Here is a 14049-nt window from a genome sequence, read left to right on the forward strand (position 1 = left end):
AGCCGAGGAAGGAGCCGGGACAGAAGCCGAGTTAAGGAGCCGGGACAGAAGCCGAGTTAAGGAGTCGGGTCCGAGGCCGAGTAAGGAGTCGGGTCAGAGGCCGAGTAAGGAGTCGGGTCAGAAGCCGAGTAAGGAGTCGGGTCAGAGGCCGAGTAAGGAGTCGGGTCAGAGGCCGAGTAAGGAGTCGGGTCAGAAGCCGAGTAAGGAGTCGGGGTAGAAGCCGAGTCATGCGTCGTGTTAGAGGCCGAGTAAGGAGACGGGTCAGGAGTCGGGTCAGAAGCCGGGACAGAAACTGGATCAGAAGCCGTTAGGAGTCCAGTTAGGAGTCGATTCATACGCCGACTTAGGATCCCATTCAGAAGACGAGCCAGGAGCTGGGTCAGAAGCCGGGACAGAAGGTGTGTCAGAAGCCGGATGAGGAGTCGAGTCAGAAACCGTCATGAGCCGTTAGGAGTCGAGTCAGGTAATATTTCTTTTCTACTCTTTTGTGTTTTGTGATGTGTTTATACCGAGGGTAACCATTTGGAAAATTCAAATTCCGTCACAGTTTTCGATCCTGATCAATATAACCTGTGACTTTATACATTTAACTGACAGTATTGTGAATACCGAAAACATGGCAAAAATGCAGACTTCACTAATGAAACGTGTGTTTGACTACCCACTGTTGTCGGTTCATTGTTCTCGCCGCGGATGGGGGCGATGGCGTAGCCTAGTGGTTAAAGCGTTCGCTCGTCACGCCGAAGACCCGGGTTCGATTCCCAACATGGGTACATTGTGTGAAGCCCATATCAAGTGTCCCCCGCCGTGATATTGCTGGAATACTGCTAAAAGTGGCGTAAAACCAAGCTCACTCACTCGCCACGGTATGGCCGGGTTCACCACTGAGAACACAACTGTTCCAACCATCTAGCTAATGATGCTGGGCTATGTTAAGTTTGATGTAGTGAATTTGCTGACTATGTATCATACCGTATTGCGTCATAAGGAAACCTACTAACTTGATGCTGTGCTATTCCAGATTCCTCCTATGTTAATATGTTCACTCCAGGTTTTATTTGGTAGATTATGGTGAACATGTTAAGGATTTTAATTCAAAGTATACTCATGCCAATAATGGTTGTCACCCCCTTAAAAAAATTTAATTGGAGAGGGTGTGGGTGGGGGTGTGAGGTGTTTGGGGGTTGGGAGGGAGGGGTTTGACAACCATTATTGGCATGAGTATACATTCGAAAGGATATAGGAAAGCAGGAAAATAGGAAAATGCAAATGACAGTATTTTCAAGTCAAGCTGTAATTATGATACTGCAAAACGACGACCATGAAAGAAGCATGGCTATAGGGCCGTCGTCAACTTCTCACTATTTGGTATAATATTTGCGGCAACTTGGGAGATTTTACATCCAAACGTTGCATTCTCGCGTTGGTGGCTTTACACAAACAGGGCTATAAAGCGCACGAGAATGCAAAAAGGCCAGGATGCGAGATTTATGGCTAATGAAATGTGTATACTGGACAAAGGAGCGGAGGCATTATGGTGTACTGAAGACTCTGGTCAACCCGTTAGAAAGACCGCTCGCAGTTCATCAGTTATCTTCTTGTCCCAGATCTGAACATGCCTTCTTGCTAGAATATTGTGTGGCGTTTAACGTCAAACATTCAACTGATCCATCAAAGCGCACGTAAAATGTTAATGTATGAGGAGATTTTATTTAATTTCCTGGAGGGTAACAGCAGAAGGTGAAGGTGCTGTCGCCGCACTGACTGGAGTCCCTGTTGCCGCCACAAGCCAGGGCCGACAGCAGAGATTGGCATCTGCCCCCCATTCTCTCACAGGCTTCCATAGGTGGATCTGTAGGGGGAATACAGGGGGAGTGAGTTATCAGTAGATGTAGCCACTCCTTCGAGAACCTATTGTATTACAGTCAACTCTCGTTAATCCGACACTCGTGGTTGCAGAGAAATATGTCGGATTAACGAAAATGTCGGATTAATGTATTTGTGTGAAAATATCAATGTTTACTAAATGTCATGATCTTCATACTGTTGCATGCATATCAGAAATGGTAGATCTAGTTATCTTCATCGTATGTAAAAATATTCACAGAAATAAAAAATAATATGTCTTCTGACGACTGAAATACCCTTGGCCAATTGGTGGCCGTAGCTGTAATTTGAACCCTTGGCGCTTGAAAACTCTTCCGTATTACAAAATACTTTTATGAGCGACAGGAATATGTTTGGTACTGTTTAAAATTGATCTTCAGCATATTACGATTGTCGTAAGGAGCGAGTAACAACCCATCTCGCTGACCTCCTATGCCAGTGGGGCGGTGGGGTAGCCTAGTGGTTAAAGCGTTGGCTCGTCACTCTAAAGACCCGAGTTCGATTCCCCATATGGGTACAATGTGTGAAGCCCATTTATGATGTCCCCCCGCTGTGATGTTGCTGAACTATTGCTAAAAGCGGCGTAAAACCCAACTCACTCACTCACTCACTCCTATGCCAGTTGCTCAGATCGACGCTCATGCTATCAATCACTAGACTTTGGGTTCAAACATTTACAGACCCTGACTTATAGCTGGAATATTGCTGGCTGGTGTTAAACATGAGTCAAACAACTAAACAATAACGACAGACATTCAGTCCTAAGTTAGGAGGGTACCAATAGCGTTAGATTGTCCAAGTGCACAAGTATTTGTCTGTAAATTCAGTGCATGTGCACCTATGGCACGGGCTATAAGTTGATCTTTAACTCCTGTTACCTTCTGGTATCTGTTACCTTCTATCTGTTACCTTCTGGTATCTGTTACCTTCTATCTGTTACCTTCTAGTATCTGTCTCTGAAGTATGTTCTACGTTTATTCATGTTCATTGCATCAACTATTACATCACATTCAACAATGTTAACGTCACTTTTCTCCGCCATTTTGATGAAAATACTCACCGGAAGAAGACAACGTTTAGGGGAGGTAACTCTAAAATATTTAATAAAGGGAGATACCAACATTTTTGGGAACGTCGAAAAGACAGTTAATAACTTAATACGGAGAGAGAGAGAGAGTTGGAAATGATGACGTCACGTCCGAACAAATAAAAGAAAACATGATGGAAAACAGCTATTTAAACTATGAATGAAGACATAATACACTGGATGACTGGGCCCCGGATGGCGCCGTTAGATACTGGAAATCCGGGAGATTTCACTGCAGACAGTATAGTCTGGATTAACGGGGTTTCAACATTCATGGCGATATGGATCACAAATTTATCTTTAATTTCTAAAAGGTAATATAATGGTATATGCTTGTTTGATGATAACTTTTGAGTCTTAAATGTTTTTGGAGACAGTCTCTTGTCGTTGATTACATTTAGGAACAGACTGAGCGTTAAAGCAACCATGCAGAATTTCAGCCATTGAGGGTTTATGGATTTGCGATGTCGGCCCATTGTCACTGAAACTTAACCATTTTGTTTGTCAAAATGTGTGAGTGAAACAAGATAGTAATGACAATTCTATGTACACTGTTTCTTATGGAATACTCGAAGTGACATTCTCGCGATTTTAACCTTTCGAATGGAGTCAAATATGCCAACCTTGAGCGTCCTTGCGCACACAACAGTAGTTGCCCTGGGCTTGTTGACCGCAGTCCGGGGTCCCCTGAATCTCCTCCCCTCCACATACCAGGGCCGACTTGACATTAAGGCAGTGACCCCCGAGTGATGCGCAGGATTCTGTAACAGTGGGTGAGTGTCTAACAGGGCAAAGTGAGGGGGGTGAATGATTGACTGGGTGAGTGTCGAACTGGGCAGGATGAGGGGGTGAATGATTGACTGGGTGAGTGTCTAACTGGGCAGGATGAGGGGGTGAATGATTGACTGGGTGAGTGTCTAACTGGGCAGGATGAGGGGTGAATGATTGACTGGGTGAGTGTCTAACTGGGCAGGATGAGGGGTGAATGATTGACTGGGCTGAGTGTCTAACTGGGCAGGATGAGGGGTGAATGATTGACTGGGTGAGTCTAACTGGGCAGGATGAGGGGTGAATGATTGACTGGGCGAGTGTCTAACTGGGCAGGATGAGGGGGTGAATGATTGACTGGGCGAGTGTCTAACTGGGCAGGATGAGGGGGTGAATGATTGACTGGGTGAGTGTCTAACTGGGCAGGATGAGGGGTGAATGATTGACTGGGCGAGTGTCTAACTGGGCAGGATGATGGGGTGAATGATTGACTGGGCGAGTGTCTAACTGGGCAGGATGAGGGGGTGAATGATTGACTGGGTGAGAGTCTAACTGGGCAGGATGAGGGGTGAATGATTGACTGGGTGAGAGTGTCTAACTGGGCAGGATGAGGGGTGAATGATTGACTGGCAGGATGAGGGTGTCTAACTGGGCAGGTCTAACTGGGAGGATGAGGTGAATGATTGACTGGGCGAGTGTCTAACTGGGCAGGATGAGGGGTGAATGATTGACTGGGCTGAGTGTCTAACTGGGCAGGATGAGGGGTGAATGATTGACTGGGTGAGTGTCTAACTGGGCAGGATGAGGGGTGAATGATTGACTGGGTGAGAGTGTCTAACTGGGCAGGATGAGGGGGTGAATGATTGACTGGGCGAGAGTGTCTAACTGGGCAGGAGGATGAGGGGTGAATGATTGACTGGGCGAGTGTCTAACTGGGCAGGATGATGGGGTGAATGATTGACTGGGCGAGTGTCTAACTGGGCAGGATGAGGGGTGAATGATTGACTGGGTGAGTGTCTAACTGGGCAGGATGAGGGGTGAATGATTGACTGGGTGAGTGTCTAACTGGGCAGGATGGGGGTGAATGATTGACTGGGCGAGAGTGTCTAACTGGGCAGGATGATGACTGAGGGGTGAATGATTGACTGGGTGAGTGTCTAACTGGGCAGGATGAGGGGTGAATGATTGACTGGGCGAGTGTCTAACTGGGCAGGATGAGGGGTGAATGATTGACTGGGTGAGTGTCTAACTGGGCAGGATGAGGGGTGAATGATTGACTGGGTGAGTGTCTAACTGGGCAGGATGAGAGGGGTGAATGATTGACTGGGTGAGTGTCTAACTGGGCAGGATGAGGGGGTGAATGATTGACTGGGTGAGTGTCTAACTGGGCAGGATGAGGGGTGAATGATTGACTGGGTGAGTGTCTAACTGGGCAGGATGATGAGGGGGTGAATGATTGACTGGGGGTGAGAGTCTAACTGGGCAGGATGAGGGGGTGAATGATTGACTGGGCGAGTGTCTAACTGGGCAGGATGAGGGGTGAATGATTGACTGGGTGAGTGTCTAACTGGGGCAGGATGAGGTGGGTGAATGATTGACTGGGTGAGTGTCTAACTGGCAGGCAGGATGAGGGGTGAATGATTGACTGGGTGAGAGTCTAACTGGGCAGGATGAGGGGTGAATGATTGACTGGGTGAGTGTCTAACTGGGCAGGATGAGGGGTGAATGATTGACTGGGCGAGTGTCTAACTGGGCAGGATGAGGGGTGAATGATTGACTGGGGAGAGTGTCTAACTGGGCAGGATGAGGGGTGAATGATTGACTGGGTGAGTGTCTAACTGGGCAGGATGATGGGGTGAATGATTGACTGGGTGAGTGTCTAACTGGGCAGGATGAGGGGTGAATGATTGACTGGGCGAGAGTGTCTAACTGGGCAGGATGAGGGGGTGAATGATTGACTGGGTGAGTGTCTAACTGGGCAGGATGAGGGGTGAATGATTGACTGGGTGAGTGTCTAACTGGGCAGGATGAGGGGGTGAATGATTGACTGGGCGAGTGTCTAACTGGGCAGGATGAGGGGTGAATGATTGACTGGGTGAGTGTCTAACTGGGCAGGATGAGGGGGTGAATGATTGACTGGGTGAGAGTCTAACTGGGCAGGATGAGGGGTGAATGATTGACTGGGCGAGTGTCTAACTGGGCAGGATGAGGGGTGAATGATTGACTGGGTGAGTGTCTAACTGGGCAGGATGATGAGGTGAATGATTTACTGGGCGAGTGTCTAACTGGGCAGGATGAGGGGGTGAATAATTGACTGGGTGAGTGTCTAACTGGGCAGGATGAGGGTGAATGATTGACTGGGCAGAGTGTCTAACTGGGCAGGATGAGGGGGGAATGATTGACTGGGCAAGGAGTGTCTAACTGGGCAGGATGAGGGGTGAATGATTGACTGGGCGAGTGTCTAACTGGGCAGGATGAGGGGGTGAATGATTGACTGGGTGAGTGTCTAACTGGGCAGGATGAGGGGGTGAATGATTGACTGGGTGAGTGTCTAACTGGGCAGGATGAGGGGTGAATGATTGACTGGGTGAGTGTCTAACTGGGCAGGATGAGGGGGTGATTGAATGATTGACTGGGTGAGAGGTGAATGAACTGGGGAGCAGGCACTGGGCAGGATGAGGGGTGAATGATTGACTGGGTGCGAGTGTCTAACTGGGCAGGATGAGGGGTGAATGATTGACTGGGCGAGTGTCTAACTGGGCAGGATGAGAGGGTGAAGGATTGACTGGGTGGATACTGAGTGTCTAACTGGGCAGGATGAGGAGTGAATGATTGACTGGGGTGAGTGTCTAACTGGGCAGGATGAGGGGGTGAATGATTGACTGGGCGAGAGTGTCTAACTGGGCAGGATGATGAGGTGAATGATTGACTGGGTGAGTGTCTAACTGGGCAGGATGAGGGGGGGTGAATGATTGACTGGGCAGAGTGTCTAACTGGGCAGGATGAGGGGTGAATGATTGACTGGGCGAGTGTCTAACTGGGCAGGATGAGGGGTGAATGATTGACTGGGTGAGTGTCTAACTGGGCAGGATGAGGGGTGAATGATTGACTGGGCGAGTGTCTAACTGGGCAGGATGAGGGGGTGAATGATTGACTGGGTGAGTGTCTAACTGGGCAGGATGAGGGGGTGAATGATTGACTGGGCGAGTGTCTAACTGGGCAGGATGAGGGGGTGAATGATTGACTGGGCGAGTGTCTAACTGGGCAGGATGTGGGGGTGAATGATTGACTGGGTGAGTGTCTAACTGGGCAGGATGATGGGGGTGAATGATTGACTGGGCGAGTGTCTAACTGGGCAGGATGATGGGGGTGAATGATTGACTGGGTGAGAGTCTAACTGGGCAGGATGAGGGGGTGAATGATTGACTGGGCGAGTGTCTAACTGGGCAGGATGAGGGGTGAATGATTGACTGGGCGAGTGTCTAACTGGGCAGGATGAGGGGTGAATGATTGACTGGGCGAGGGTCTAACTGGGCAGGATGATGAGGGTGAATGATTGACTGGGTGAGTGTCTAACTGGGCAGGATGTGGGGGTGAATGATTGACTGGGTGAGTGTCTAACTGGGCAGGATGAGGGGGTGAATGATTGACTGGGTGAGAGTCTAACTGGGCAGGATGAGGGGGTGAATGATTGACTGGGCGAGTGTCTAACTGGGCAGGATGAGGGGTGAATGATTGACTGGGTGAGTGTCTAACTGGGCAGGATGAGGGGTGAATGATTGACTGTGTGAGTCTAACTGGGCAGGATGAGGGGTGAATGATTGACTGGGTGAGAGTCTAACTGGGCAGGATGAGGGTGTGAATGATTGACTGGGCAGAGAGTGTCTAACTGGGCAGGATGAGGGGTGAATGATTGACTGGGTGAGGTGTCTAACTGGGCAGGATGATGAGGTGAATGATTTGACTGGGCGAGTGTCTAACTGGGCAGGAGGATGATTGGGGTGAGGATGATTGACTGGGCAGAGAGTGTCTAACTGGGCAGGATGAGGGGGTGAATGATTGACTGGGTGAGTGTCTAACTGGGCAGGATGAGGGGTGAATGATTGACTGGGTGAGTGTCTAACTGGGCAGGATGAGGGGGTGAATGATTGACTGGGCGAGAGTGTCTAACTGGGCAGGATGAGGGTGTGAATGATTGACTGGGTGAGGGTGTCTAACTGGGCAGGATGAGGGGTGAATGATTGACTGGGCAGAGTGTCTAACTGGGCAGGATGAGGGGTGTGAATGATTGACTGGGTGAGTGTCTAACTGGGCAGGATGAGGGTGAATGATTGACTGGGCGAGAGAGTCTAACTGGGCAGGATGAGGGGGTGAATGATTGACTGGGCGAGAGAGTGTCTAACTGGGCAGGATGAGGGGTGAATGATTGACTGGGCGAGTGTCTAACTGGGCAGGATGATGAGGGTGAATGATTGACTGGGTGAGTGTCTAACTGGGCAGGATGAGGGTGAATGATTGACTGGGTGAGTGTCTAACTGGGCAGGATGATGGGGTGAATGATTGACTGGGTGAGAGTGTCTAACTGGGCAGGATGAGGGTGAATGATTGACTGGGTGAGTGTCTAACTGGGCAGGATGAGTGGGGTGAATGATTGACTGGGTGATGGAGAGTGTCTAACTGGGCAGGATGAGGGGGTGAATGATTGACTGGGTGAGTGTCTAACTGGGCAGGATGAGGGTGAATGATTGACTGGGTGAGTGTCTAACTAAAGGCAGGATGAGGGGTGAATGATTGACTGGGCGAGAGTGTCTAACTGGGCAGGATGAGGGGGTGAATGATTGACTGGGTGAGGGTCTAACTGGGCAGGATGAGGGGTGAATGGATTGACTGGGCAAAGTGTCTAACTGGGCAGGATGATGGGGGTGAATGATTGACTGGGCGAGGTCCTAACTGGGCAGGATGAGGGGTGAATGATTGACTGGGCGAAGTGTCTAACTGGGCAGGATGATGAGGGGTGAATGATTGACTGACTGGAGAGTGTCTAACTGGGCAGGATGAGGGGGGTGAATGATTTACTGGGCAGAGAGTGTCTAACTGGGCAAGATGAGGGTGTGAATGATTTACTGGGCGAAGTGTCTAACTGGGCAGGATGAGGGTGATGGAATGATTGACTGGGTGAGTGTCTAACTGGGCAGGATGAGGAGTGAATGATTGACTGGGTGAGTCTAACTGGGCAGGATGAGGGTGAATGATTGACTGGCTGGGTGAGTGTCTAACTGGGCAGGATGAGGGTGAATGATTGACTGGGTGAGTGTCTAACTGGGCAGGATGAGGGGTGAATGATTGACTGGGTGAGTGTCTAACTGGGGCAGGATGAGGGGGTGAATGATTGACTGGGTGAGAGTGTCTAACTGGGCAGGATGAGGGGTGAATGATTGACTGGGTGAGTGTCTAACTACCCAAGGCAGGATGAGGGGTGAATGATTGACTGGGCGAGTGTCTAACTGGGCAGGATGAGGGTGAATGATTGACTGGGGGTAGGAGTGTCTAACTGGGCAGGATGAAGAGGTGAATGATTGACTGGATGAGTGTCTAACTGGGCAGGATGAGGGAGTGAATGATTGACTGGGTGAGTGTCTAACTGGGCAGGATGAGGGGTGAATGATTGACTGGGTGAGTGTCTAACTGGGCAGGATGAGGGGTGATGAGGTGAATGATTGACTGGGTGAAGAGTGTCTAACTGGGCAGGATGAGGGGGGTGAATGATTGACTGGGTGGAGTGTCTAACTGGGCAGGATGAGGGGGTGAATGATTGACTGGGGCGAGGGTCTAACTGGGCAGGCATGAGGGGTGAATGATTGACTGGGCGAGGAGTCTAATGATTGGCAGGATGAGGAGGTGAATAACTGGACTGGATGAGTGTCTAACTGGGCAGGATGAGGGGGTGAATGATTGACTGGGCGAGTGTCTAACTGGGCAGGATGGATGGGGGTGAATGATTGATTGACTGGGCGAGTGTCTAACTGGGCAGGATGAGGGGGTGAATGATTGACTGGGTGAGAGTCTAACTGGGCAGGATGAGGGGTGAATGATTGACTGGGTGAGTGTCTAACTGGGCAGGATGTGGGGGTGAATGATTGACTGGGCGAGTGTCTAACTGGGCAGGATGAGGGGTGAGTGATTGACTGGGTGAGAGTCTAACTGGGCAGGATGAGGGTGTGAATGATTGACTGGGCGAGTGTCTAACTGGGCAGGATGTGGGGGTGAATGATTGACTGGGTGAGCGTCTAACTGGGCAGGGTGAGGGGTGAATGATTGACTGGGCGAGAGTGTCTAACTGGACAGGATGTGGGGGTGAATGATTGACTGGGAGAGTGTCTAACTGGGCAGGATGAGGGGGTGAATGATTGACTGGGTGAGAGAGTCTAACTGGGCAGGATGAGGGGTGAATGATTGACTGGGTGAGTGTCTAACTGGGCAGGATGATGAGGGTGAATGATTTGACTGGGCGAGTGTCTAACTGGGCAGGATGAGGGGTGAATAATTGACTGGGCGAGTGTATAACTGGGCAGGATGAGGGTGTGAATGATTGACTGGGTGAGTGTCTAACTGGGCAGGATGAGGGGGTGAATGATTGACTGGGTGAGTGTCTAACTGGGCAGGATGAGGTGGTGAATAATTGACTGGGCGAGTGTCTAACTGGGCAGGATGAGGGTGTGAATGATTGACTGGGTGAGTGTCTAAGTGGGCAGGATGAGGTGGTGAATAATTGACTGGGTGAGTGTCTAACTGGGCAGGGTGAGGGGGTGAATGATTGACTGGGTGAGTGTCTAACTGGGCAGGACGAGTGAGTGAATGAAACACGATCTGGAATCTGGAATGTGTGGGGTAACAATACACGAATTGGTTTTCAGCAACCCACACTTATCGTTAGAAGCGACTAACGGAAAGAATCGGGTTGTCAGTCTCGCTGACTTCGTCGACACATGTCCCGATACATGTCATCGTTTCCCAGTTACGTTGATCGATGTTCATGCTGTTGATCACAAAATTGTCTGGTCCAGACTCGATTGTTTACAGACCGCCGCAATATAGCTGGAATATTGCTGAGTGCGGGGTTAAACAACAAACAAACAAAATAAATGCAGTAGGCTGTCACACATTTATTCTCCACGACAACACAGGACAGAAGGTGAGGTGAGGTGAGGTGAGGTGAGGTGAGGTGAGGTGAGGTGAGGTGAAATGGGGTTTAACTTCGTGCTTGAGAACATTTCGCTCATATGACGACATGCATGCGTGTGTATGTGTATGTGCGGCTGCTTGTACTAGCCCAGACTGAAGCTGGTTTTATAGTGCTAGCCCACTGAGATACCATGCCGCAGTGAAGCATGAATACCCCACTCAGACACATTATACTGACTCCGAGCCGACCAGTCCTTGTTGTACCCATTAATGCCGAGCGCCAGGCAGGGACCAACAAGTACCACATTTTAACGTCTTTTGGTATGACGCGGTCGGGGATCGAACCCGCGACCTTCCGCTCTCCGGGCGGAACACAGGACAAAAGACAACACGAGACTGACGTGCATCATACTCAGGTCTGATTGGTTTACACTATATTACGTGTCACGTATTGTGTGATCTGCAGGTATTGCTGATTTTAAAGGGACCGTCTCATGTTTTCATCTAACAGTGAGTGAGTGAGTTTAGTTTTACGTTGCTATCAGCAATGTTCCAGCAATATCACGGCGGGTAACACCAGAATTGGGCTTCACACATTGTGCCCATGGGGGGAATCAAACCCGGGTCTTCGGCGCGACGATGGAACGCCTTAACCACTAGGTTACCCCGCCGCGCCGTTTACATCTAACAAGAGTGAGTGAGTGAGTTTTAGATTTACGCCGCTTTTTGCAATATTCCAGCAATATCACAGCGGGGGACACCAGAAATGGGCTTCACACATTGTATACATATGGGGAATCGAACCCGGGCCTTCGGCGTTACGAGCGAACGCTTTAACCACTAGGCTACCCCAAACCCAACAAGAGATAATCACTTACTAGTTTTGTGAGGTACACAGCAATAGTCTTCTGAGGAACATCCTCGGTTGTCGTAGTCACGTGTGCCGTCACAGAGGATGTCTGAGGCGTTTGGGAGACATCTTCCCTTTAATTCTGAACATGACGCCGTCTGTGCATGCGCTAAAAATTAATGATATTGCATTTTCCGAAAATTGCACGACACGTGTCTATTTAACAGATTCAGTGATTCTTATACGTGCTGTAAAGCGCCATAATTCTACATTGCCTCCCTTAGTGGGGGCAGGATCAGCTAGATCCTAATCAATAGTATTTCTCTGGATCCACATCTATAGAACAGACGGATGGTATGGGCAGACTAGTGGTTATCCATTTGATCTCCAGGACTAAAATCCGCTTGAGCAAAGTGAACATCGGGTTCCTGGTATTGCGGATATGATATCGCACGAATAATGATATACACAATGCCAAATAAATGCGATAGACCAGTTGACCAGGGTGTCCGCTGGCATCGGCAGTCGACCCAGGACGTCGGTTGAAGGATCAAATCCCCACCCACTCTGTCCGTGTTGTTATATTTATTTTATAAATAAACAACGACAATAGATATATCTTTCCAATTTTACTTGGAGTAAACCTTAAGCCTAGAATCACTACAGAGTTTTGCTGTAACTGAAATTCTGTTTAAATTAGCGTCAAACCACATTCCCTCATGCACTTGACCAACGAAGAACCCACTAAGAGATTGTCGTCCAGTACCCATGCCCGTAACAGACAACTGGTAATGTAGGATTTGGTGTTTGGCACGTTGACTTGATTGAATCAGGTGATCGTACTCCCGGGTACGTCATCGATGCTCATTGTGTCAACTGCTGAATTGTCTGGCCCAGACTCAATTACTTACAGAACGCCGTCACATGGGTGGAATATTGCTGAGCGAGACGTTAATCAACCAACCAGCAACGATAAACTTTCAAATATCGGTATGAGTATCTGCCCTCCTCTGACAACGGTGAGGTGAGGTGAAATTGGGTTTTACGTCGTGCTTGAGAACATTTCGCTCATATGACGACATGCATGCATGTGTATGTGTATGTGCGGCTGCTTGTACTAGCCCAGACTTAAGCTGGTTTTATAGTGCTAGCCCACTGAGATACCATGCCGCAGTGAAGCATGAATACCCCACTCAGACACATTATACTGACTCCGAGCCGACCAGTCCTTGTTGTACCCCATGTCTTTTGGTATGACGCGGTCGGGGATCGAACCCGCGACCTTCCGCTCTCCGGGCGGACCTCTGACAACAAGTTTATGATCAAATACACAGAAATTATTGCAAAAGGACGATTTTTCAAACTTGAAAATCTGACTTCACGGAAGTCCATCACCTGAGAACAGATTTTGCCATATGTCAACACAGTCCCTTATCAATGGTTTCACGAAACAATCAGATTGGGTCATATATTTGGCACAAATCAAATATACCAGAAGGTTCCTGAAAACATGTTGATAGGATTTTTGGACAAAGATTCGCAATACTATACACAATAGAGTGTTGTTATAATTCCTCGGGTGTGGGAACTGATCACGGTCACGTGATATCAGTTTCCAAACAGTTTATCTCTTCTCAATCATATGCAGATCACGAGTGTTTAAATGTACCTCTTCATACTTTGTGCATTGAGGCCAATTTGGTTAGATAAATGTACTTACATATTTTCAAGCAACTGCAGCAACAGACGCTGAGAACGACAATTACCGTGAATCCTGTCATATCTACTGATACGGCGAGATAGTGGACCTACCAGCAAGGTGAAGGTCGGTAGATGTAGGACATGTACAGTTTGCGGGCGGATTAGGCTGGCGTTCTGAAGTATTTCCAAACAGAATATATCTTATGATAAGCTTCTAAACTGTACTTGTAATGAGCGCCTGTGTTAGCACCGTGCCAGTGTCTTGTCCCATTGTCGGGACTGCTGGTGTCTCTTCTGTGCGAGTGTGTGTTGAATATGCTTGGCTTATGTACATATCGAGACTGTGTCTGTGTCGGGACTGTGTCTGTGTCGGGACTGTGTCTGTGTCGGGACTGTGTCTGTGTCGGGACTGTGTCTGTGTCGGGACTGTGTCTGTGTCGGGACTGTGTCTGTGTCGGGACTGTGTCTGTGACTGTGTCTGTGTCGGGACTGTGTCTGTGTCAGGACTGTGCCTGTGTCGGGACTGTGTCTGTGTCAGGACTGTGCCTGTGTCGGGACTGTGTCTGTGTCAGGA

The 14049-nt window shown here is 49.0% G+C and overlaps 1 protein-coding gene across 1 annotated transcript; it reads right to left on the minus strand.

The window, feature by feature from the left end:
- Nucleotides 1–1694: 1694 nt before the first annotated feature.
- LOC124271873 lies at nucleotides 1695–13615 on the minus strand. Its single transcript, XM_046707029.1, has 4 exons — nucleotides 13495–13615; nucleotides 11803–11943; nucleotides 3598–3735; nucleotides 1695–1852 (listed from the first exon to the last, which is right to left on the minus strand). The coding sequence occupies exons 1-4, from the start codon at nucleotides 13553–13555 to the stop codon at nucleotides 1713–1715; spliced, it is 480 nt and encodes a 159-aa protein (XP_046562985.1). The 5' UTR covers nucleotides 13556–13615; the 3' UTR covers nucleotides 1695–1712.
- Nucleotides 13616–14049: the final 434 nt, after the last annotated feature.

The sequence above is a fragment of the Haliotis rubra genome, unplaced genomic scaffold (assembly GCF_003918875.1).
Source record: "Haliotis rubra isolate DU_JTF1 unplaced genomic scaffold, ASM391887v1 Scf164, whole genome shotgun sequence".
Lineage (NCBI taxonomy): Eukaryota > Metazoa > Mollusca > Gastropoda > Lepetellida > Haliotidae > Haliotis > Haliotis rubra.